The following is a 23979-nucleotide window of genomic DNA, read 5'->3' as shown; positions in this document are numbered from 1 at the left end:
CTTCAGTAGTCCATGGCCCAGACAAGCCTCTTTTTCTTATTTTGCCATCTTAGGAATGGCTTTCATACTGCCACTCGACCTGTCAAACCTGCAGCTCAAAATCTTCTCTTCACAGTTGAAACTGAGACTTGCCTACTTCGACCAGTGTTATGCTGTGCTTGAAACTGTTGTCCTGTGAGCCGAATATTCACGCAAGCTGTTAACTCTCAGAAACCTGTCTTCTGATTCTTTTGTGGCTTTGGATCTGCCAGACCTCTTCCTGTCAGAGTTTCCTCCAGGTTCCAAGTGCCTTTTGATGGTGTAGGAAACTGTACTCACTGACACCTTGGCTTTCTTTGCAATTTCACTAAAGTAAAGACCTACACTTTTAAGGGTTATAATGGTCTGTCCGTCTGCCTTTGTTAATTGCCTTTTTCTCACCATTATGATAGCAATATACTACTTCCTGCAGTACAATCATGTCCAATTAATGCTTAAGATGGTTTAGTGACACAGTCTGTTCCAACACTGCTTTTATACAGTACAGGCAGAGGTTTTGTAAGTAATCAAAAGTTGAAGGCTTCATTTACTTCCATTGCTGCAGAACAGCTGTAAGTGGTTAACCCGTTACATGTTCCCTGAAAAGGGCTTTATTCCAACTCTGAAGTGTACATTATTTTTCAGTTTTTGGTAACCTAAACTTTTTTTAAAAACCACTTTACTGCTTACCTCTGTTCCATTTCAGATTATTCCCTGGACTTAATTTAAGCAGGTTATTCACTGCTTAAATTTCAATAAAATATGTACAACTTTTGACCGGTAGTCTATAAATACAGTAAAGTACACACACTAAAGGGTAAACAAATACGTTCTGAGCAAAATTGTGTTTTTTAGACACAACAGCAAATTCAAGGAGTACGGTATTCATGGAGGTGGTCTGATTAGATTTGTATTTAGTAGCATACACAGGGTCGCAGATGTAGTTGCAGTGTACTGTGAAATACTTCAGCTCTGAGCTCCAACATTGCTGGTGTGAATAAAACAATAAAACACGAAATCATAATAATAATATATACATATTTACAACTGTGATAATGATAAATATAAATGTCAGTTGGGGTATGGGCAGGGTAATTGTCCGTTGAGAGGGGAAAGAAGTCCGGGCGGACATGTGAGGGACAGGGGGAGCAGGTAGCTGACTAGTGGTGGCTATTCAGCACCCTGATGGTCTGGGAGTAGAAGCTATTGGCCAGTCTTAGTTTTAGCCATGATGCTTCTGTACTGCCGGTGTCTGAATGACACCGGCAGTACATGACTGAAGCAGGGAGAACAGGCTGTGGCTTGGGTGCCTGAGGTCCCTGATGATCTTCTTGGTCTTCCTGCGACACCTGGTGTTGTAGGTATCCTGGAGGGCAGGCAGTGTGCACCCAATGATGTGTTCAGCTGAGCGTACCACACTCTGATTTTGATCTCATCAGCCTCCCCCTTCCTTGAGGAACAACAGAGGAGCAGTAGTGAACAAAAGAGGAAAGACCCACCCTCCTACTTGTGATGTCAAAATGTTAATTTGTCACATGCGCTGAATACATCTGGTGTAAATGCTTGCTTAAGAGCCCTTCCTAATGATGCAAAATAAAAATAAAGATCTAATTAAATAGTAACACAAGAGGAATAAAATAAAATACACAAGAATGGAGCTACAGTGAATTCGGAAAGGATTCAGACCACATTACGTTTCCCACATTTTGTGACGTTACTGTCACTCCTGCTCCCAATCCCCCTCCCTGGCGCTCGAGGGCGTCAGGCTCCCCAGCATTACGTACTCCTGCCACCATCAGTACGCACACCTGCCTTTCCCCATCACGCGCATCAGCGTATTATTGGACTCACCTGGAGTCCTGTTTATTACTTCCCCTACTGTATATTTGTCCGTTCCCCATCTCTGTTCCCCGCTGCTGCACTGATTGTCATCTGTCTTTGTTACCCGTGTGCTGACACTGTTCCTCGCTTGTTTCATGTCTGTTCCTAATTAAATGTTGACTCTCTGTACCTGCTGCACTTCTCCAGCATCATTCCTTACAGTTACAGCCTTATTCTAATATGAATGAAAAATAAAAATCTTACACACAATACCCCATAACAACAAAGCAAAAATAGGTTTTTAGACATTTTTGAAAATGTATTAAATATAAAAAACTGAAATATCACGTTTACATAAGTATTCAGACCCTTTACTCAGTACTTTGTTGAAGCACCTTTGGCAGCGATTACAGACTCAAGTCTTCTTGGGTATGACGCTACAAGCTTGGCACACCTGTATTTGTGGAGTTTCTCCCTTTCTTTTCTGCAAATGCTCTCAAGCTATGTCAGGTTGGATGGGGAGCGTTGCTGCACAGCTATTTTCAGGTCTCTCCAGAGATGTTCCATCAAGTTCAGGTCCGGGCTCTGGCTGGGCCACTCAATTCAGAGACTTGTCCCGAAGCCACTCCTGCGTTGTCTTGGCTGTGTGCTTAGGGTCATTGTTCTGTTGGAAGGTGAACCTTCACCCTAGTCTGAGGTCCTGAGCACTCTGGAGCAGGTTTTCATCAAGATTCTCTCTGTACTTTGCTCTGTTCATCTTTCCCTCGATTCTGACTAGTCTCCCAGTCCCTTCCACTGAAAAACATCCCTACAGCATGATGCTGCCACCACCATGCTTCACCTTATGGATGGTACCAAGTTTCCTTCAGACATGACGTTTGGCATTCAGTTCAAAGAGTTCAGTCTTGGTTTCATCAGACCAGAGAATTTGTTTTTCATGGTCTGAGAGTTCTTTAGGTGCCTTTTGGCAAACTTAAAGCGGGCTGTCATGTGCCTTTTACTGAGGAGTGGCTTCCGCTTGGCCACTACCATAAAGGCCTGATTGGTGGAGTGCTGCAGAGATGGTTGTCCTTCTGGAAGATTCTCCCATCTCCACAGAGGAACTCTGGAGCTCTGACAGAGTGAATATCGGGTTCAAGGTCACCTCCCTGACCAAGGCCCTTCTCCCCCTATTTCTCAGTTTGGCAAGGCGGCCAGTTCTAGGAAGAGTCTTGGTGGTTCCAAACGTCTTCCATTTAAAAATTATGGAGGCCATTGTGTTCTTGGGGACCTTCAATGCAGCAGACATTTTTAAGTACCCTTCCCCAGTACCCTTCCCCAGTGCCTTGACACAATCCTGTCTCAGAGCTCTACGGACAATTCCTTCGACCTCATGGCTTGGTTTTTGCTCTGACCTGCACTGTCAACTGTGAGACCTTTTGCAACCACAACCCTTTAGTGGCCTTTCAAAATCATGTCCAATCAATTGAATTTACCACAGGTGGACTCCAATCAAGTTGTAGAAACATCTCAAGGATGATCAATTGAAACAGGATGCACCTGAGCTCAATTTTGAGTGTCGCAAAGTGTCGGAATAATAAATAAGGTATTTCTGTTTTTTACATTTCTAAAAACCTGTTTTTGCTTTGTCATTATGGGGTATTGTGTGTAGATTAATGAGGAAAAAATGTATTAAATACATTTTAGAATAAGGCTTTAACGTAACAACATGTGGAAAGGTCAAGGGGTCTGAATACTTTCAGAATAATAAACTGTATATACAGCTGAAAAGCAGACTGTGGTAGGACTTTAACATTTAACTTATTTTTTTTTTATTATACAAAAATTGAAATAGAGATTACTAAGCACTTTTTTTGTATCCTGAATTATTGATTAAGAAAAAGTGAACGGCTAGCATAATTAGAGCATGTAGTGAGATGCTCTTCAAAGAGTATCTTAAATCATCCCCCTTCACCCCCTCCTCTCCCTCCCCCACTAGCACTGACTTTGCTGATAGCTAGTTTATTAAGGAAAAATGTATTTACTATGATGAGACATGTGGTTGTCCCAACTAGCTATCTTAAGATGAACGCACCAACTGTAAATCACTCTGGATAAGAGCCACTGGTCAATGACTAAAATGTAAATGTAAAATGTACTGTAGTTGTAAATATAGGCCTCTCAGAAAAGCTTTCCCTCTCTGATGGGTTGTATTGGCCAACTCCTATAGTCAACCCCATAAGCCTTTCCTCTTCACTGAGAGGATCCTGTATATATTATAAACAACTACTCATAGTAATGGTGATTTGGAACTCACACTGTGTGTGTGTGTGTGTGTGTGTGTGTAGCAGGGGATATGTATCTTCATGCTTTTACCATGGCATTTGCCACCTGGAAACTTCAGCCAGCTAATTAAAATGGCTTTGTCTATTGAAATGTGCTTCAGACAGCTAGGCTCTGTAGTGTCGTGACTTAAGAGCAGGAGCAGGCAGCCTGAGTGAAAATAAATGACACAAAGACATGCAGGAGAGCTATCTGAGAACTGCCTGCTACTTCAACAGTTTTTATATCCCTATTTTGACAATTTCATTTTCGCCAAACCACCTCTGTTACTGTCATCTGGGTAATACTCTCTCTCTCTCTCTCTCTCTCTCTCTCTCTCTCTCTCTCTCTCTCTCTCTCTCTCTCTCTCTCTCTCTCTCTCTCTCTCTCTCTCTCTCTCTCTCTCTCTCTCTCTCTCTCCCTCTCTCTCTCTCTCCCTCTCTCCCTCTCTCCCTCCTCCTCCTCCTCCTCCTCCTCCTCCTCCTCCTCCTCCTCCTCCTCCCCCTCCTCCCCCCCCACACACACACACTGAAAAAGAGGTACAGAAACATATACACACATCCCATTCAGAGCATGTAGTAATGGGTCTAATTGGCAAGAACAAGAAAAGGAAGCAGAAACTTTTAAACAGCTCAACTCAAGGAAAATGGAATAGTTTTTTTTTTGTTTCCCTCTGATGGCTTGAGTCTGATTTCCTGTGCGTCTCTGATTGGGAAAGCAGAGGCATGCACAGGGAGCCTGCTTCTATATGGAGAGGCCAGATGACAGGCTCCACCAGGAACAAAAACCACTGGAAATTCACTCCTGGATAATACATGATAGAAGTGGTTGTTATTGATAATGTAACATGTCAGTTTTCAAAATACCTGAATGGTTGAAACATGTTGTAGTTAGACTGTCAGTTTTATATGCCATCTGCTCCTGATCAAAGTCAGGGTATGTGTGTGCATGTGTTTGTGATTTAGGACTATTATGAACATGGGTAGCTTGGCAATAAATTGCTCTCATACCTGTGTATGATGTTTAAATGTTATGTTTAAATGACTCTACTTTTAACATGTTGTTACATAGTAGGCTACTTTAGTAATTGCACTGTAACTCCATTGTAATGGAGTTGATATTTTGTTATTACACAATTGGAATATAGGATCTGTAATGCAATTACAATAACACAGTAACTAGGGCTGGGTGGTATGGGCAAAATATCATATCACGGTATTAAACATTTTTTTTGACGGTATGATGGTATTTGATGGTATTTGATGGTATTTAATGTTTTGAGTGATAAAAGTTCTAAATGTGCTTTATGAGCAGTGTGTGACCCAACACATACTGTACATTCTAAGGGATTTTAATGGACCTTTCTCTATTCTGATTGTTTTATACTGTTCAATTCAACTTCAAACAAACTATTTTCAGGATTTTCAACTATTTCTGCATTTCCTGCACTCATTTGAAATAATTTCCACACTGCCACATAGGGCTGCACGATATGGGCAATATGGGCAATGTAGGCATTATTTTTAACCAAATGTTGCAATTACGATTTGAATTACAATTTTGAGCAAAACACTTGGGTGAACTGTTGGAATCATGGAATTAACATGATTATTGTAATTCTATACTTAGAATATAATAGTGGGCACTTTGAATACAGTGTTGTTTGACATGACAACGAATGAAAATGCCAGGGAGGAGTTATTGTGATAGGGTAGGAACCAAAGTGTTGTTAAGTGTTTGCTCGGGGACTCTATAGTCTTTGGCTACATTGAATGTTTTCTCTTAGCTACTTCATGTAGCTAAAATATTAATTATTCTCGTATTCCCTCTTTGATTTAGAAAATTCAAACAACATGCTGATTTAGGTATTCACCATGACTGGTATTATTAGGCTATATAACTAATTACGTTGGCTCTGACTCAGTACATTTATTAGCTCGCTAGCTAACTATCGATTTGCATTAGCAGCTAACAAGATTTAGGCCCAACTTGCTAAGAAAAGACAAACTAGCTGTTTGCATATGTAAGAAACACAAACGAATAGTGTAATTATAGGACGCTAGATGATTTATATTAAGAAGCAAGGTGAAAATAGCATCTTTGTCATCGACATTGTTGCATGTGCTGCATTGACCATGCAGACTGAATGCAAGTGTATCGTGGTCGAGGAACAGAAAGTGTGCTCCTTGAATGACAGTGGGCGGGGCTAGGTTTGTGTGGAAAGCGGCATGGAGAGAGAGAGATGACTTAAGTAGCGAAGTAAACTAAAAATGAACGTTACACACTGCGTATCACATTTGACAAGCCAAACATTCAAATACCATTATAGAAGGTAAAGTAAAAACCCAAACCGGTCCTCAATACTGGTATATCATAACATACACTATACCACCCAGCCCTAACAGTAACTAGAGTGTTATTACACAGGTATAGAGTATGTTTGAGAATGTAAATTAATATTTTGGGATAGCTAGCATATCAATATTAGAATGAGGGCACATAGGAGTGTAGTATACTCAGAACTCTTTAGTGAGTGAGTGTAAGTGCACTTGGAGGTCTTTCGGGAGTAGGGTTAGAGAATAAGACGTGGGCTAATCCTGTGTGTTGGCAGCAGCCCAGAGGGTGCCTGTTTGCCTTAGAATTGTCACCAGCCCATCTGACTAATAATATTGAAGACTGAGCTGCCATTAGAGGGCAAAAATTACAACACCAAACCCAACAAGCCAGATTTGTGTTAGGGTGGGGCTCTGTGTACTGCCCTGTTAATGGCTTGGTATCCACAAAAGGTTCAAATGTAGACACACACATACACTTGCATTGTCATTGCACACAGAGCTTGAACATACAACATACGGAGAGAGTGTCATTATGGTGTGACAACAAGGAGGTTTACAATTACACTGCCAGCTGTGCTCATAGTGTCAGCGTCCCACTCTGCATTTTGTTCCTGTTCATCCAAGTGGATTAGCATGTGCTGTTTCAACTCTATACCCTGCAGTGTTTTGTCCAGGGGCCATATGTCAGTGTCCCCTCCTGTTTGCCTTTTATTGTCACAGTGACCCCTAGGTGCATTTTTGACCTCTACTGACCCTGGAGGGACACCAGGCCAGATGTTTTTTTTCTTATTTTTAGCTCCTAATAGGTGCACATTTAGACACTGAATTTAGTTTAGGATAATTCACTAAAATGTTTCGTTTTAACGAGATCACATGAAGATAAATACTGAGGGAAATGGTACACATTAAGTCAGAGACGGAGGTAAATTGATTTTGATGACACCAATCCCATCACGCTGCCTGTCACTTTGTTGACCCCATCCTGGTCCCATCCTTCTCAGTCAGATGGCATGGCCATCCCCTCAGTGTCAGCCCAGGTCAGAGCTAGTGGGGCTGCCTTTAGTTTGCAGTGGTTGGGCGCAGTAGGAGTTGAGAGGGTTCTTCCCAGAAATACCAGGCTCTGCTCTGCTCTCTCAATGGACTTTTTCTCCTACCCACCAAGATTACAAGTGACAAGAATTGCATCATCAAGACTGGGAAAATTATAGCACTTATCTGGCTGTCAGATTTTTATCACTGGTCTGTGGCCAAATATGCCAGAAACAAAAAGCTTGGCAGGCAGCTGAAAAGCACAAACTCTGTCTGACAGCTGCACCACTAAAGAAAACTAGTGCAGCTAAAAATGGTGGACACCGGTCATTGTCTTCAGAGAAACATGGGTCAGAGGCCTTATGTACTCATTATCTGTCCTTTTAGAATCTTGTTTACTCTCATAGCCTGTACCACCATTACGTCCCATTAAGACTTACTCACCACTAATAAAAAGGGAGGACACTACTACCTCAGTGACACTACTTGTCACACTTACTACATTTTGCACACACTGTATATACACTTTTCTATTATGTTATTGTTGTTTATGTCGCACTGCTTTGCTGTATCTTGGCCAGGTCGCAGTTGTAAATGAGAACTTGTTCTTAACTGGCCTACCTGGTTAAATAAAGGTGGGGGAACCCCCCCCACCCCACACTACCAGAGTCAAAGATCAAGGCAATTTAGCCAGAACAGATGAGCTGTGTTGTTAGAATCTATTAAGACCATGCCACTATAAACGGTGAAGGGGATATACCTTGAATGGTGCTGGAGGCTTATAGAAAGCTGCTAAGCAGGTGTCGCATCCTGACACTTTTGTTTTCTATCTTATTTGAAGGGGATTATGGGCTTACCTCTTTGTGCAGCACAACAGCAAATAAGAGTTGATTGATATGTGAATGAATGTGTCTGTATGCTTTTTGTATACAGTAAAATAAAGCTGTTGGTGTTGTGGCAAGGATGACGTTTATGTTTTTTCACTTTCACATAGTATTGCGCAAGTTCTACTCCTCCACTGGTTGCAGTGCCTTTATAGTTGTGCCATACCTTCCTGGGGGCCCTTGTGTTAGTGCAGTGTTGGCTCAGCTCTGTCTGGACTTTTCTCTGGCCACATCGGCTTTATATCCGTCGCGCGCGCTATGGTTAGAGTATGACCGCACCGGCTCGTGCCCGTGCTGCTCGGTTCCAGCTCTGAGCGCTGCAAATCCCGAGCGCTAAGGAGCAGGGAAAGGAGTCATTATAGTTGTCGTCCAGTTTGTTGCTGTTGCAGGATATCCTTACAGCTCCTCGCATAGAAATTCCAGGGATTTGTTTCTGCCCCCTCTCCTCCCGCGACTGTTTCTTTTGCGCTGTGTATGTAGCACGTTCGCGGTAGAGATCTGTTTTTGGCACTGACATTTGCTAGACATTTGATGCCACATTTTTTTTTTACCGTTAGATAAGGAATTAACAAGAGTTGTCAAATGTTTCTGTGTTTTGAAAAGGTTTTGGAAATACCCGTATTTCGATGGGATAAGCACACAACGTTGGACTTGTGTTTATTTTTGCTTTCGGACTAATGGTTTTGTAATGCACGAACGACGTGGAGGTTGACAAAAAGTTGAAGAATGAATTTCCACATAGTCCCGCAGACAAAGTAACTGGATAGGTCTTCGAAACCCCTGCTATAAGACTGCCAGCGGAGCGATCTACCGACAGGACTGTACAAGAAGGGGTGGCTCATCTCGGATTTGTAGTTTGGATTTTACACTCCGTGGCCCATAGTCTTATTTATCCAAAACGGTTGAACTGAAAACCGGGACATTCAGATGTTTTAGTCAAAAATATTCTCCTCCATCCCATTAGTTGAATTAAAAGGTGCTATCGCGTGCCATCTCTCCCCACTTGACGTAGAACCGTGCATCGCCTATCATGCGCCGCTTCTTGGAGAAAATATGCTGCAAAATTGAGGGAAGTCAAGAAGCAGCATGACTTGCTCTTGGAATTCCCTTGAATCTCAATTTTCCTCTTATATAATATCTTGATGCTGTACATTTTTGGTTTACAAATATGATGAAATGGCAGCCCCGGAAGAAGGTGAGTGAAACTGATATGTTTTAGTTTTCTGTAATATACTTGTAGGTAATGAATAATCTCACCGGTACATTCTTTCCAAGTTTACCGGGGACTCGGTTTAAGGATGATAGTTTGGTTAGGTTACACGTACTGTGTACACGGCTTGTCGTTTTGGCCAAAAGGCAATATATGCATTTTTATTTTGTCCCAGTATTGTAGCCTACTACTTTATGGCCACAAGATAGGCTATAGGGCCAGTCAATGTTTCTATTTGAATTGTTCCTTTTGGATAGACACTTGTATTAATTTCTGGCCTCATGTTTGCTGATTCAACAGTCACCTTTGTTTCATTAGGTTATTGATAATAATTAAGAAATTGCAGTTTTCACAAACCTGCATATCCTTTTGCTGGACACGACTCGTGAGTGGGAGCGAATGTGAATAATTATGCTCGGGTGAATAAAATGAACTTGAAAAGAGTGGAGATGAGTGACGGTACGTGTCAAACGGTTCAATCGAATGACATGTAATTGTCCATAAAATGAATTAAACATCCTTTTAGTGCTCTACTCTATTTCCGTTGAAAATGTGTAGGTTATTTGAGATAAATGTATAGCCCAGTTTCAGCCAGAAATAGGAAGGCAAATAGTCTTAAAGGTGATATAGACATCCCATAACATTGCGCATTCATTGCCCTTGAGAAATGTAAGTACAATCTCCTTGTATGTATATCCTTTATGCTACTGCCATCGATTTGTGTAGAAACCAACAGTTTGCAACCACGACCCTTTAGTGGCCTTCTTTACGAATTGACAAGTCAGGGACATCACTGAGGGATAATTAAGGCATTTTGTGTAGGATTTGCAGATAGCTGTGCGTCATCCCATCTAACTGTGAAATTGAGATTATAGAAAGTCGACAAAGACATAACAGTATTGCCTATATAATAAATGATGTGTTTAAAGTTAAGCCAGCAACAATTAATCCCTTCTTTTGGAGGAAACTATAATATTTTCCTCTAAACTCTCTTCTATTGTTTTCCTTGAGAAACGTTCAAGTATTACCACATGGAAAAATATAGGCTTATTACATGCATCATCTGAAAAGCACGAAACCTCTCAAGGTGCAGCAGATATTACGCTTTCTTCCCACTAGGTGGCACTTGTCTATTGATATGAGAAATGACATACTCCCAGAATGTGTTGCATCTCGATAGTCAAAGTATCTTCCCTAATCTAATTTTGTTTTTGCCAACTGACCCTTAAGATTTGACCTATGGAAAGAAACAACGTTGATATGTCTTACTCATATCCCTAATTTTAGATCAGCAAAAGTGAGGGATTGGAGATGGATGAAAGGACATGAGGAGAGGAAGCCAATTCAGACTACTGAGACATACCCACAGTGTCGGCAAACTGCTCATTGCTCAAATTCGGCTTTATCAGTCGTTTGTTCTGAATCATGTAATGGGGATAGTAATTAATGAGAATACTTTTGATCCTGAATAATTTGCTGATGATGAAAAGAGAAATGTAAAAGAAAGGTTCTTATTATAGAATGATTACCACAGTAAAGAAAAGACCGGTGCATGTCATGAATCATTCCAGCAGCTGCGCTGCAGCTCTGCCAGAATCATCCACGAGACCCCCCTCTGAGGATTAAAAGCCTTTACTCACAGCTGGAATCCAAACCCAGTCACACTGCAGCAAAGTTGCTCAACCTTAAAAGACCATAAGAGAGAATGTTGTCATTCATTTCCATTGAAGTTATTGATTCAATTAAGGCCTACATGTTGTTAAAGGCTGAATAAACTGGATTTCAAGTGTGGTGCCTCACAACAATGAACAAAGGTTATTACATGTTTGAAGTGTATTGAGTCATTTAAATGCAATGCTATTTTGCACATCAATAGCTCACGCACACACACACGCACACACACATACACACACTAACTTACTAACTCACTTTCCACGCGAAACGGCCTACACATTTTATTTAATTAATTTATTTCACCTTTATTTCACCAGGTAGGCTAGTTGAGAACAAGTTCTCATTTGCAACTGTTACCTGGCCAAGATAAAGCGTAGCAATTCGACACATACAACAACACAGAGTTACACATGGAATACACAAAACATACAGTCAATAATACAGTTGAACAAAAGAAAACAAAAAGTCTATATACAGTGAGTGCAAATGAGGTAAGTTAAGGAAATAAATAGGCCATGGTGGCGAAGTAATTACAATATAGCAATTAAACACTGGAATGGTAGATCGGCAGAAGATGAATGTGCAGGTAGAGATACTGGGGTGCAAAGGAGCAAAATAAATAAATAAATACCAGTATGGGGATGAGGTAGGTAGGTAGATAGATGGGCTATGTACAGGTGCAGTGATCTGTGAGTGCTCTGACAGCTGGTGCTTAAAGCTAGTGAGGGAGATGTGAGTCTCCATCTTCAGAGAGTTTTGCAATTCTTTCCAGTCATGGGCAGCAGAGAACTGGAAGGAAAGACGACCAAAGGAGGAATTGGCTTTGGGCGTGACCAGTGAGATATACCTGCTGGAGTGCGTGCTACGAGTGGGTGCTGCTATGGTGACCAGTGAGCTGAGATAAGGCGGGGCTTTACCTAGCAGAGACTTGTAGATAACCTGTAGCCAGTGGGTTTGGCGACGAGTATGAAGCGAGGGCCAACAAACGAGAGCGTACAGGTCGCAATGGTGGGTAGTGTATGGGGCTTTGGTGACAAAACGGATGGCACTGTGATAGACTGCATCCAGTTTGTTGAGTAGAGTGTTGGAGGCTATTTTATAGATGACATCACCGAAGTCGAGGATCGGTAGGATGGTCAGTTTTACGAGGGTATGTTTGGCAGCATGAGTGAAGGATGGTTTGTTGCGATATAGGAAGCCGCTTCTAGATTTAGTTTTGGATTGGAGATGCTTAATGTGAGTCTGGAAGGAGAGTTCACAGTCTAACCAGACACCATGGTATTTGTAGTTGTCCATGTATTCTAAGTCCGAGCCGTCCAGAGTAGTGATGCTGGACGGGCGAGCAGGTGCGCGCAGTGATCGGTCGAAGAGCATGCATTTAGTTTTACTTGCATTTAAGAGCAGTTGGAGGCCACAGAAGGAGAGTTGTATGGCATTGAAGCTCGTCTGGAGGTTAGTTAACACCGTGTCCAAGGAGGGGCCTGAAGTATACAGAATGGTGTCGTCTGCGTAGAGGTGGATCAGAGAATCACCAGCAGCAAGAGCAACATCATTGATGTATATAGAAAGAGAGTCTGCCCGAGAATTGAACCCTGTGGCACACCCATAGAGACATGTCATATAACGCTGACTGCACATTAAAAACATTCAGGTGTCTTTTCACACACTGTTTGGGCATGTGTGTGACATTGTCCCTTCATCCTGTCCTCTGGTAAAGCACCAAAGACATCTCCTGACTGTGCACTCTGTCCTAGGCATTGAGGCATTGCACAAGGCAGTCAGGAAGAACAATGGAGGCAAAGATACAGCCATTGTGTTCCTCTCCCGTGGTTTCTGGAGACTACTTTCTTTTCTAAACCACTCACAGACACAGCAATGGCTGAGAAGGTCCTTCAGTTCAGTATTCCTGCTCTCACTTATAATGTGTCTGTTTTTCAATCAGTCGTGTTGCTCCACTTGTAGTTTGATGGAGATCAATAGGAAAGCATAGGAGGATCATATCGACTCAGGCCAAGTGTCTGCCCTACCTCCTCATAATGGATTACACTAATAAGTTAAAAAGTCTATATCTGCTCAGTGATGTTGGAGGCAGAGAGAGTTGGAGAGAGATTCCCTTGCTGTTTGCCCCTGATAGCATCTATCCAAAAGGATGGAAAAGGTGAAAATTCCAGGTTTTCCCGTGGATTAGTAGGATAGGCTACCTTGCTGCTCCTCTGTGCCGTTTGAATGCACAGAACACCTGAACCGATTAGAGAGCAGGCTCTATTACACTTTTGTAATTAAACAGAGTAGGAAACACGGAACTGGGGGGGACTCCTACTCAAGGTTCAGACATGGTCAAGATAAGCCTGCCTGTTCAATAATAATCAATCTTCACTTAGTATATAGCTTTGTTCACAGGCTTAACTGCCAAATGCACAGTGGGGATTTGAGCCATCAACTCTCTAGATCTGACCATTAGTCCAGTCACTGCTCCTAACAAGCCAGCTAATCCAGACACACTGTCCTCCCAGAATGACTGTAGTCCTATAGAGCTGGTATTGGTATTACCCCAGCAGTGGGCGATGCTATGAGGAACACTGGTGTGTCCTGTCTGAGCCTGAGGTGTGGAGCCTGCAGTCCGTGGTGGTGGCCATGCTGCCGGTCCAGGACAAGCGTGTGGAAACACAGACAGCACCTGTTCTGTGAAGAGGCTAATTCAATGAATCAGACTAGAGCTGACATTGTACCTCCAACTGCGGCACAACTGAATAAAGAAGTAGACCGCAGGCAGTATCCTCACACAGAATGCAGCGCAGAGAAGGTAAAAGCATTGTGAGTATTGTTTTTTCTATTTGTACGTGTGCAGCTCAGAACGGACCCCCCCTCACCTGTAACCCCTCAGCTAGTCGTCTCCACTTCTCCATGTGTCATTATCACCCTCTGCTATCTGTCTGTGTGGAAAGGCCTGACATCCTGTTACCATGCCTCTAGCTGGTCTCAGTTTACAGAACTGGTTTGCACGTTTGTAGTTCACAGCCAAGTTTATGGCAGCCTGAACCCAAGGATGGGGAAGTCACTGTTTGCTTTTGTGGTCATGCCAGCGGTTCATCTGGGGCTCTCTCAGTTGACTTAAAGCCCATTCACCTGTGTCTGACTAGGACACAGCCGTATGGCAGAGCCTTATGTCTCTGTTTACAGTATGTGAGGGGAGTCTAGTTGTGGTCTAAGCCCTTATCATCTCCAGGGTCACTCCTTCATCTCTGACCTTGTTCGCCACATTTTGACTTGGGGGGGGTTCTTATTCTGTGTTTTTCTTTTGATTCAGCATTATTTCCCTGTGACTTCTCCTGGCTGGCAGCGGCAGCAGGCCGGCAGTTTGGAATAGATTTACGGCAGAGGAAAAGCCATCAGAATTTGAGGAGAGGCTGGAGGACACGCATCTGATCTGAGGGGGAGAGGAGGGAGGGAGCAGGGAAACAAGAGAAACCTGCCCGGTTGATTGTCAGCAGGCTGGGAGAAGTTAGGAGAACGTTGGACAGAGATCGAGACACATCAGGGAACAAATGAATGCGAATGAATGCAAGATGCAAATGAATGCGAGATGGAAAAGGAGATGGATAGAGCTGGAGATATAAGCAGAGATCTGGAAGATGTAGAGGAGGAGAGGAGATGGCATTACTGTAGAGCTGTAGACATAGATAGAATTGGAGATTAATTGAATAAGAGAAAGTGAGAGAAAGGAGGTAGAGTGTGGGAATGGAATGAGAGAGATTGTACAGGAGATAAATATTTGGAGTTGAGGAGTGAGAGAAGGAGAGGGCCCCAGAGTGAAGCGGCAGGGATAATTAATGATAGGGAGTGATAGCACCTGCTGTTCCTGATGCTGCGCAGTATTTAAGACCCAGCATGCCTAGCGGAACGGGAAGCGGCCGCAGCATGGCTATCTCAGCCCTCGCGGCCCATCCTCTGGGGGAAGGAGAGAGGCAGGAAGAGACCAGGGAGGGAGGGGAGGGATGGAGAGAGCGAAAGGACAGCAAACAACTCAGCACCAGCAGCTGAAATTTATGTGCTCTCCTTGCTCTGCTAATCCCACCCCCTCCCCATTTGGGACCGGAGGACAGAGATGGAGGAGAGAGGCGATGGAGCTTCCCGGAGTGCAAGGCCTCCCTTGCTCTTATTGTGACGCAGTGGTCTGCAGTACTCATGAGCTGTAGGCTTATGTCAGCCTGGCCTGGCACACTGGGGAGGGAGACCACTGTCAAAATAAGAGTAACAATAGGAACAATGGTGACTGTGCCATTCTATTGTCATTAATCCTCATTCCTGCGACCTGCACACCGAGAATCAATGTTTGTGCAGATGGATAACCAGAAAGCTATCTAGAGGTGAACGGACAGATTGATATATGTGTAAAATGATACATGGGTGTTTTTCTCCAAGCCTCAGAGAGCTAACTCAACACATGCTGTGTTTTTTTACCCCCTGTGCTCTGGCTTGGTGTCATTGGGTGTGTGTTTGGGTTTATTGAGGTCATTGTTCCAGGGGTGTGGTCTGGTGCGTTGTGGGTCCTGGAGGTGCCTGCCAATGGGTGGTTCTACAGGTAATATCGCCGGTTCAATTGGAGCAAGTTTCCCCATGCTATGAGGTGGAAAAATCATATTGTGAGCCCCATCCCCAGTATATTTAGTGGTTAAGCCCCTCCACTATGTGCAAGTATGCCGCTAACATACAGAGCAGAAGTATTTCATAGGCTGTAGGAAAATCAGGCCATGATTGAGTGCTATCTACAGTCCAAGAGACACATCCATTTATCCTCAATGCGTTTCCCTGCGCATAGAATGAAAAACATGCATTCCTTTTTCTGTTTCACAACATTTACTATCAACTCAGTGGCCAAAAACCCATTATGTACATTCCCCTATAACTCTGCTATGGAATGGCTCCCTGGCTCCGTACCAGCCCAGACTGAAGACGTTGCAGTTGTCGGTGTCTCCGTCTAGGCTCAGACCTATGCCTGGTGCTGTGACAGAAACGCAAGACTTGTGTGTTTTAAAGGTCTGTGATCTGGTCAGCAGAGAGATGGGTTGGAGAGCCGCTAATACCACCCTGCCTCACATATACGCCCCTAAATCCCACTAATTCCGTCCCCTCAGAGATGGCAATTTTCCAGGAGTGTGTCCAGGGCTTAGCCAGAGCCTTTGTGGCCTGCTGCTGTTTCATTCCTTATAGAGCCAGTCTGAGGAGGGACCATGGTGGCCTGGCAGCTTCTTTTTGGGGGACTCCAGGATGGGGAAGGTCAGTCTCTCTGTAGAATGACTGTACCCTTCAGTCCTCTTGACCACTTTACACCCAGAAAGACACTCAACAGATTGACACGGTTAAGCCCTCCTCCATCCAGAAGTGGGAGAGGCCATGCATTTGACCTGTGACTTAAATATTTTAGAAGATGATATGAATTTGATTAGTTTGACCCTGTGATGAGAGGGAAAGAGAGAGAGGTAGCATGACAGAGACCCAGATGGTTTCAGCAGATTGTTCCTCCAAGGGTCAGAGAAGCAGCAGAGCTCTGAGCAGATTGTTCCTCCAGGGGTCAGAGAAGCAGCAGAGCTCTGAGCAGATTGTTCCTCCAGGGGTCAGAGAAGCAGCAGAGCTCTGAGCAGATTGTTCCTCCAGGGGTCAGAGAAGCAGCAGAGCTCTGAGCAGATTGTTTTAGTTTCCCTCAGTGTCACTCTCACCTAGCTGGCCCTCCTCCTCTCCCCTCCTCTGCCATGCTGAACCTGCTGAGGGCAGCCAGGGAGGGATTTTACTGCTGGCTGTAAAAGCAGTAGGAAGGAAGGAGAAATGTATTGACCCAAGTCCACCGAGGTTTCCCATCACCATCTCTCAGGGCTCGGTTTAGCTCCTGTTCCCTACCCCGTGGGCTCACCTTTATTTCTATGGGCTTTATATAGGATCATGTTAGGCATATGTTTATATTCGCTGAGATATGTGGGCCTAATGTAGAACTGACATTCCGTTGCAGAAGATACGTTCTCTCCCAGCTCCTCTTCTGAGGTAGAGAAGAGACTTTATCCTGGGGCTCTTAACAAGGCAGACAGACAGGTGGAGACAAAGGAAATCAGAGACACACTAATGAGAGATACAACACAACACCCCCTCTGCACATCTACTCACTCCACAATGTCTAATGATCTCATCCCTCATTATATATTTAACTTGATGTTCTATTACCTACTTATACTGCTGTGCTGTCTCTCTCCTCTCTGCCTCCTCTCCCTGGAGGATGCTTTGACAGCCCATTGACTTGTTTCTCCTCTTCTTTAGCATCCTTTCCTGGTTATTTAGGGCATTTCTATGTCATCGTTGCTGTTTTTATTGATTTTAATGTCATTGCAACACACATTCATAGATGTGCATACCACCTTAATTTCTTCCCCACCGTTCAGAACTGCAGTGAATTGCTTTGCCATATTGTATATATATATATATATATATATGAATGTGATGGCTGAATATGTTCATTCACAAATTTCCATTCTCATGTCTACATGTTCATGTATGACAAGTGTGTGTGTGTGTGTGTGTGTGTGTGTGTGTGTGCATGCTGTGTGTGCTGTGGCTGATTGTGTCCTGAATCTGGGCAATGATGGAGTAGAACAATGTACACAATATAATCTATCAAGGACAACAATGTGGTATCCTCCTCTCATCTAACTCTCCTCCACTCATCTCATTAGATATATATTCCTCTCACTCAAGGCTCTAAGGTCATATTAGAGCAAATATTGTTCTCTAGTCTGGAGAGGGCTCCAATTACCTCTGTGGAATCTCAAGCATTGGACCCACCCGCTTTGGGAGGCTAAATATAGCAAGTTGAAAGCTACTCACTCACTCACTCACTCACAGATCTTCTGCAGTCACTCTGACAGTCAGCCAGACAATATGGAATGTCTATTCTGTGGTGGGACTGTCTTCTATTGCTTTAGTTATGGCTGCATTAATAGCAGTGTAACATGTTTTGGGCGACTCATCCCCTTGCCACCTGTCTGGATGATCCACTCTGAAATCATCCTGAACTGAACATGTTTAGCACCACTATCTCTACCCTGTCTCCACAATAAAAAGTGTGTTGTCTCTACTCTCTGAAGCTGCACCAATTGATGTTGTTAAAATGAGACATAATTACTGTGTGGAACAAAAGAGCGTAACTTGGCTCACAACAGTTGGTGTAACACTTCAGGTGTGAAATTACTCACACGATTAACACTTGGGAGGGTAATGTAGCCCCCCCTCATCATCTAAATATGAACAAAGCCGTGGCAGAATGTTGGAGAAGGTGGTGAATGAAATAGTGGTGGTGTGTATACATGCTTTAACTTTACACGGCTACGCACACAGTACTGCTGGAGTGTCTGTCTAAAGCATCAGGTAACTATTTATGGGAGAAGCCCTGGTCTCTGGGATATCCCACAAACAGACCGTTTAATTCATGTTAAAGGAAGGCTTAATGAAGTTGGTGTATGAAGCTGTGACACTGGGAGATGATGTCAGTGATAAGGAAGAGGGTCAGAGGTCCAGACCCTGATGGTGACTGTGATTGATGAGGTTGGTGTGAAACTGATACTGTGATGGGCTGAGGCCTTTCCTTCTGTTTGTCGGTGCAGTTTTACAACAGTGCCCAGGGGACATTAGAATCTTTACAGAACAATGCTGACTGGCATTCCCAGCTCTTTGAGGTACTGTATGGTATGTTGTTAATCAGTGTCTCAGTCTGTGGAGTTGTCACCGTGCACGGCTGCACCTGTGGCCAACGGGCTCCGACTGGCACCAGCTGTCCCTCCCGGGCTGTCCCTCCCTCCCTGGCTGCATGGCCCAGATGGGCCTGTCCACCTGGTACCTCTGGCTCCCAGAGAGGAAACTGATCTGGACCTTACATAACCACTGCCGTCAAGCCTCCAGAAAGATAGTGACGTTAATTGAAGTGACTATAAAACCTTCTCCTCCTGTCATACGGTAGCTTACTGTATGAACACATGACTTTTTTAATAGAAAGGCACTGACTGTAGTTTACTGGAGCTGATGCGATTCCAGCCAATAAATCAATTTCTCAGAGCCCTCCTCCCTTTGCCTGTCCGTCTGCCTGTCTGTCGGGCTAAGAGAGAAGGGCTTCAGGCAGCGCTGCCTGAGAGGAGGGCTGCAGTGACAACGGTGACGACGGTGGCAGCGCTGCCTGCCTGAAACTCACAGCACAGTCCTTGGCTATAGCTCTCCACTGACTCAACTAGCAGGCTAGGTTTGTTTGTTAGATGAGAGGAAAGCTCCCCACAGCTTGTTTTTGAGGTAAAAGTAGAGGTGGAGCACATGCTTTAAAATCAAACCAGTGCTGCATGAGCCAATGTACTCCTAGTCCAAGGGGAACCTTGTTTGATCTGCTAATCCTACTTGTTGCTACTTTTTTGTGTGTGTGTGTGTGTGGGGGGGGTCGGCTTTGGAACCCAGCCTAATTTGGTAACTAGCTGGTGTCTGTCTCTGTGATAGCACTGCTAATCAAATGATTGGGCGTGTGTTCAGTCGGAGTCTGTATCAGCAGCCAGAGCCATGTAGACTACGCCAGGAAACTGTAGTTCTTGTCTCGCCCTTTTGAGAGGATTGTGGCATCAAATGCTGAAACAAAGAGTGAATTACTCAAATATCCTTACACACATCACAACACCAAGCCCCTGCATGACCTTTACCTAGTGCTGAGCGATTAATGATTTTAAAAATCTGTTCGGTTTCAGTTAAAAAATAATAATAAAAAAAAAACTTTTATAGTTTAAATGAATTATGAAATATGGGCTTTTTCATTGAAATTACAAAGCCAAATATTGAGAACATTCAATTGCCAAAACTTTGAAAACATTCCATTCTCTAACAACTCAGAATAAAGCAATTACTAAGAGCCCCGTTAAAATGTGGTTAATTGCTCAGCACTACCTTTACCCATCCCTGTTCTTCATAACTGATAGGATCGGACAGCAGCTGCTATACACTATCACTCAGCGTCGTGGTCTGACTGGGAAATATTCACCAGTCTGACATGTAATCTCTGGCTCTGTTTGATTGAAAGATTTTGTCACTTTCTGATTCATTCATGCAGTGTGAGAAATGGAAAATGACTTGACATTTGAAATGGATTTCCAATCAAAGTAAGAGACAAATATAATGGATGGTTGATTGAATTGTCTGTGTGATGTCGGAGTGGCTCTGTTACGGAACAAGGTTGGAATCATTTTTCTACTTCAGTAGCACCAACAAAAACAGCGTCTACAAGACAAATATACTGCCAGTAAAGCAATTGGTCAGTGTCACATACAGAGTGTGATACTGACCTACCAAGCCCCCCTCCACATGTCACTTTGCTGTAGGGAGTCTGCCTTCCAAACCAGTGTGTGACAGACAGACAGGTTGGCAGATAGCGTAGACTGGCGCGTGGCAGATGACACTAGTTCAGAGAAGCATCTTTGTCTGTTATCAGAGGAGTGTTTCCCTACGTCCGGAGAAAATACTCTTTCAATTCCGTGTCCTCATTTCCTGTGCTGATGGAAGCTGCCTCCTCGCCTCGGCTGAGCAACTGCCTCTCACTTCTCAAAATGTTTTTTTTCCCGCCTTTCATCACCGTGCGTATTCCTTATGTTCCGCTTTGCTCATTAGCTATGGATGCGCCCACTTACTCCTCTGTCAATGCATGTTTTAAGTGCTTTCCTGTTTGGGAAATTAGCGCCAAATTATCTTATTTGAGTGCCCAGCTTCTCTTGGTTTGTATGATGGTGAGCCCCGGGGATTTGTGAGAGGATCCAGATTGGAGGTTGTTTCAGAGAGATGAGAGGAGGGGGGATTATGAAACCTGATTAGAATATCGTTTGAGTTAATTAACTTGATCCCCCCCCCTTTTTCATCCATCTACTTGTAATCTAATTACAGATGCTGGTTTTCCAGTTCCTATCAAATGAAAATGTAACTGGTCCCCAGGGAGGAAGGGGGGTCCCCACCCTCCTCCAACCCTACTCCTCAAGCTTTACTGAGGAGCTAACAGATGTGGATATCAAAGCGATCAAGGCATCAAGTGAGTCTGAGCCTTTGTCTCAGTTGTTCTGCTGAACCCTGTCTCTACCCAAGACTGCCCTGGAACTGCCACCACACTGTAGACTGGTGTCTGTTGGGGACAGTATGAATACGTGCTGTAGTAGATCCAGTGTCTCTGTTATGCCTCTCAGAGTTTAGCTATGCACAGTGCCCCTTGACCTCCTTTTTTTAGTGTCTAAATCTTTCTAGCGTTCGTACCATAAATTAATCTAAAATGCATGGACATGCAAAGTTGTGGCGTTCATGTTTGGAACACTGGTCTCATTGTGTTTTCAGTAAAGTGAAAGTGAAGGCAGCATCATGATTACATACACAGTAAAACAGATATGGCAATATGCAAGTAAATGTTGGGTTCTGCAGCATTTCAACAAGGGATCCCAGACATAATGGTGAACAGATGGTACGGGCCTACCTCTTCTGCTCTCTCTATCAGGCTGCACTCTCTATCTTTTGTTATGTCAACTTTCCTCAAACAACTTTTTTCTTTCACAGACCTCTCTCACACTTGTAAAGTGCAGATTTCTTTTTGCTGACAAAACCCTTTAATTTCAGGTTGTTGAATATCTGAGCAGCTCTTGTCATTGTAAGTTATTGGAGGAGATCAAGTTGCCCACTTCAACCCCCATCTGTCTCTCGATTAAACACCAGTTAGAGGCAGAAAAGGCAATTCAAGCATTTCTGTCTGCCTTTGGTGACGGCCCTCAGATCAACATTTCCGCCCAGGCGGCCCGTCTCTCATATCTTCCTGTCTTATTCCCTCCCCGCCCCTCATCTCTCTCACTCTACCTCTCTATGTCTGTCCTGCTCTCCTTCTCCCTCTGTCTCTGTCTCTGAGGAAAATACACCCTTCAGCTGTGAATCTGCACATTTCTCACATTTTACTTCAAAATGTTCTCACATTCAGCGATGGAGGAGGAAGAACCTGCCAGCCCAGCACATTGATCAAATATTGAATTCATTAGCCTGCTCCGATCTAGTTCCGAGTCCTTGAAACAAAAAACTTTGAGTAATTTCTATTTTCAAATGATTCAATGTTGGCGTCCTCGTACATAGTGCTGCATTTCACCATTAGCACATCAAAGCAAGCACAGGAGAACCTTGGACCGTGATAATGAAATAGAACAGGCTAACAGACAGCTAACAAGACACATTTTACAGCTCAGCATGCCTTGTTGTTTCCAATGACTTTTCCATTATTTCTATAATGTGTAAGTCCGTAAAAGCATAACATTAGATATCCATGGGGCATAAAATTAATTCTGAGACCTTTACAAAAAATGGCAAAGGATAATTTCAAACTAAACCCACCAGTAGCTTCCTGTTTGACATACACATGTTAATGCTTCATAAAAAGTCACCTCGTGTGGAATTGGTATGCCCAGCCTCACATTAATCCAGCTTTTAAGTCTTAAATATTTTATTCTTAACTAAGGATTAAGGATGAATTTCTGACATCATTTTGATACATACACATAATGTAGACATAAAGGGCTATGTATGATTATCACAAAGCGTTTCGTTGTTGCTACAGTCTTGATGAGATGGTGCCTTTACGCTTGGAACGCCTCCCCATTTTCACCCCTTAACACTTTCTGGGGGACTCCAGGCAAGAGCTCCCCAGCGTATCAAACAATTACTGTTATATCTCTGTCCTGTCTTAGACACCGCTCTCTCTGTCTACAACCCCTCCCCTGGAAGAAACGACTGCACCCTCTTCTCAGCAGCCCAATTTGTCAAGATCACTCCATCAGATTGCTGTGGTTTTGAGAAGAGGGGTAGTAACCGCTTTTAGAGAGTATAATGATAGCAGGGGATGAAAAGGTAAAATGCAGATGATCTGTAATCTCTTGAGGAGTCATGCCTCTTTTCTTTTCTTCTCCTTATCCTGTGATCTCATTTGCTCCCCTCCTTTCTCGAGGTCTTTTTAAGGTCACTTTCACCCTCTCATTTTGTCTCTCCCTCAGTCCCTCCCCTCACTCCCCTCTTTCTCACTCTAAATATTTTTCTTCCCTCGCTACAGTATTTCTCTCTTCTCTCACTCTGTCTCCCCCTCTCTTTCTCTCTCTTTGCTCTCTTTCCTCTCCTCTATCTCTCTCTTTCAGTCCTCCATCCCTCTCCTCAGCGGCTGATTCCTTTCATGTTGGACAGACTGTCGGCACAGAGCCGACCCCATGTAAATATGTAGGCTAATCTGGGCTTTCATTAGTTTGTGTACATGAATATTGCATGACAGGCTCTCCTGTGCTGGGCCAGATTAGTTCACACTCTTATCCCCTGGTTAATTGAAAACCATTATAGCTGACTGCAGTCAGGAATGGCGCTTCACAAAGCTCTTTTCTCAGGCCCTGGCGAGGCTATGCGAGGCAGCTCTGATTCCTCTCCCTCCTGCTCAAAGCTCTTTTCTCAGGCCCTGGCGAGGCTATGCGAGGCAGCTCTGATTCCTCTCCCCCCTGCTCAAAGCTCTTTTCTCAGGCCCTGGCGAGGCTATGCGAGGCAGCTCTGATTCCTCTCCCCCTGCTCAAAGCTCTTTTCTCAGGCCCTGGCGAGGCAGCTCTGATTCCTCTCCCCCTGCTCAAAGCTCTTTTCTCAGGCAGCTCTG

General features: G+C 43.8%; 1 protein-coding gene across 3 annotated transcripts in view; it reads left to right on the top strand.

The window, feature by feature from the left end:
• Nucleotides 1-23979, top strand: part of LOC118357858 (tetratricopeptide repeat protein 28-like) — a 330099-nt gene that overhangs the window by 102709 nt on the left and 203411 nt on the right. The window contains exon 1 of one of the 3 annotated variants that reach the window (XM_052478797.1): nucleotides 8758-9584. The exons of the other annotated variants lie outside the window; for them this stretch is intronic. Within the exon in view, the coding sequence (XP_052334757.1) occupies nucleotides 9558-9584 (27 nt within the window). The 5' untranslated portion in view covers nucleotides 8758-9557. Of the gene's footprint in view, nucleotides 1-8757; nucleotides 9585-23979 lie in introns of those variants that run through there. 3 annotated transcript variants of the gene reach the window in all.

Source organism: Oncorhynchus keta, chromosome 25 (genome assembly GCF_023373465.1).
Source record: "Oncorhynchus keta strain PuntledgeMale-10-30-2019 chromosome 25, Oket_V2, whole genome shotgun sequence".
In the NCBI taxonomy this organism is placed as follows: domain Eukaryota; kingdom Metazoa; phylum Chordata; class Actinopteri; order Salmoniformes; family Salmonidae; genus Oncorhynchus; species Oncorhynchus keta.
The sequence above is the reverse complement of the archived record's forward strand: the minus strand, read 5'-3'. Positions and strand labels throughout refer to the sequence as shown.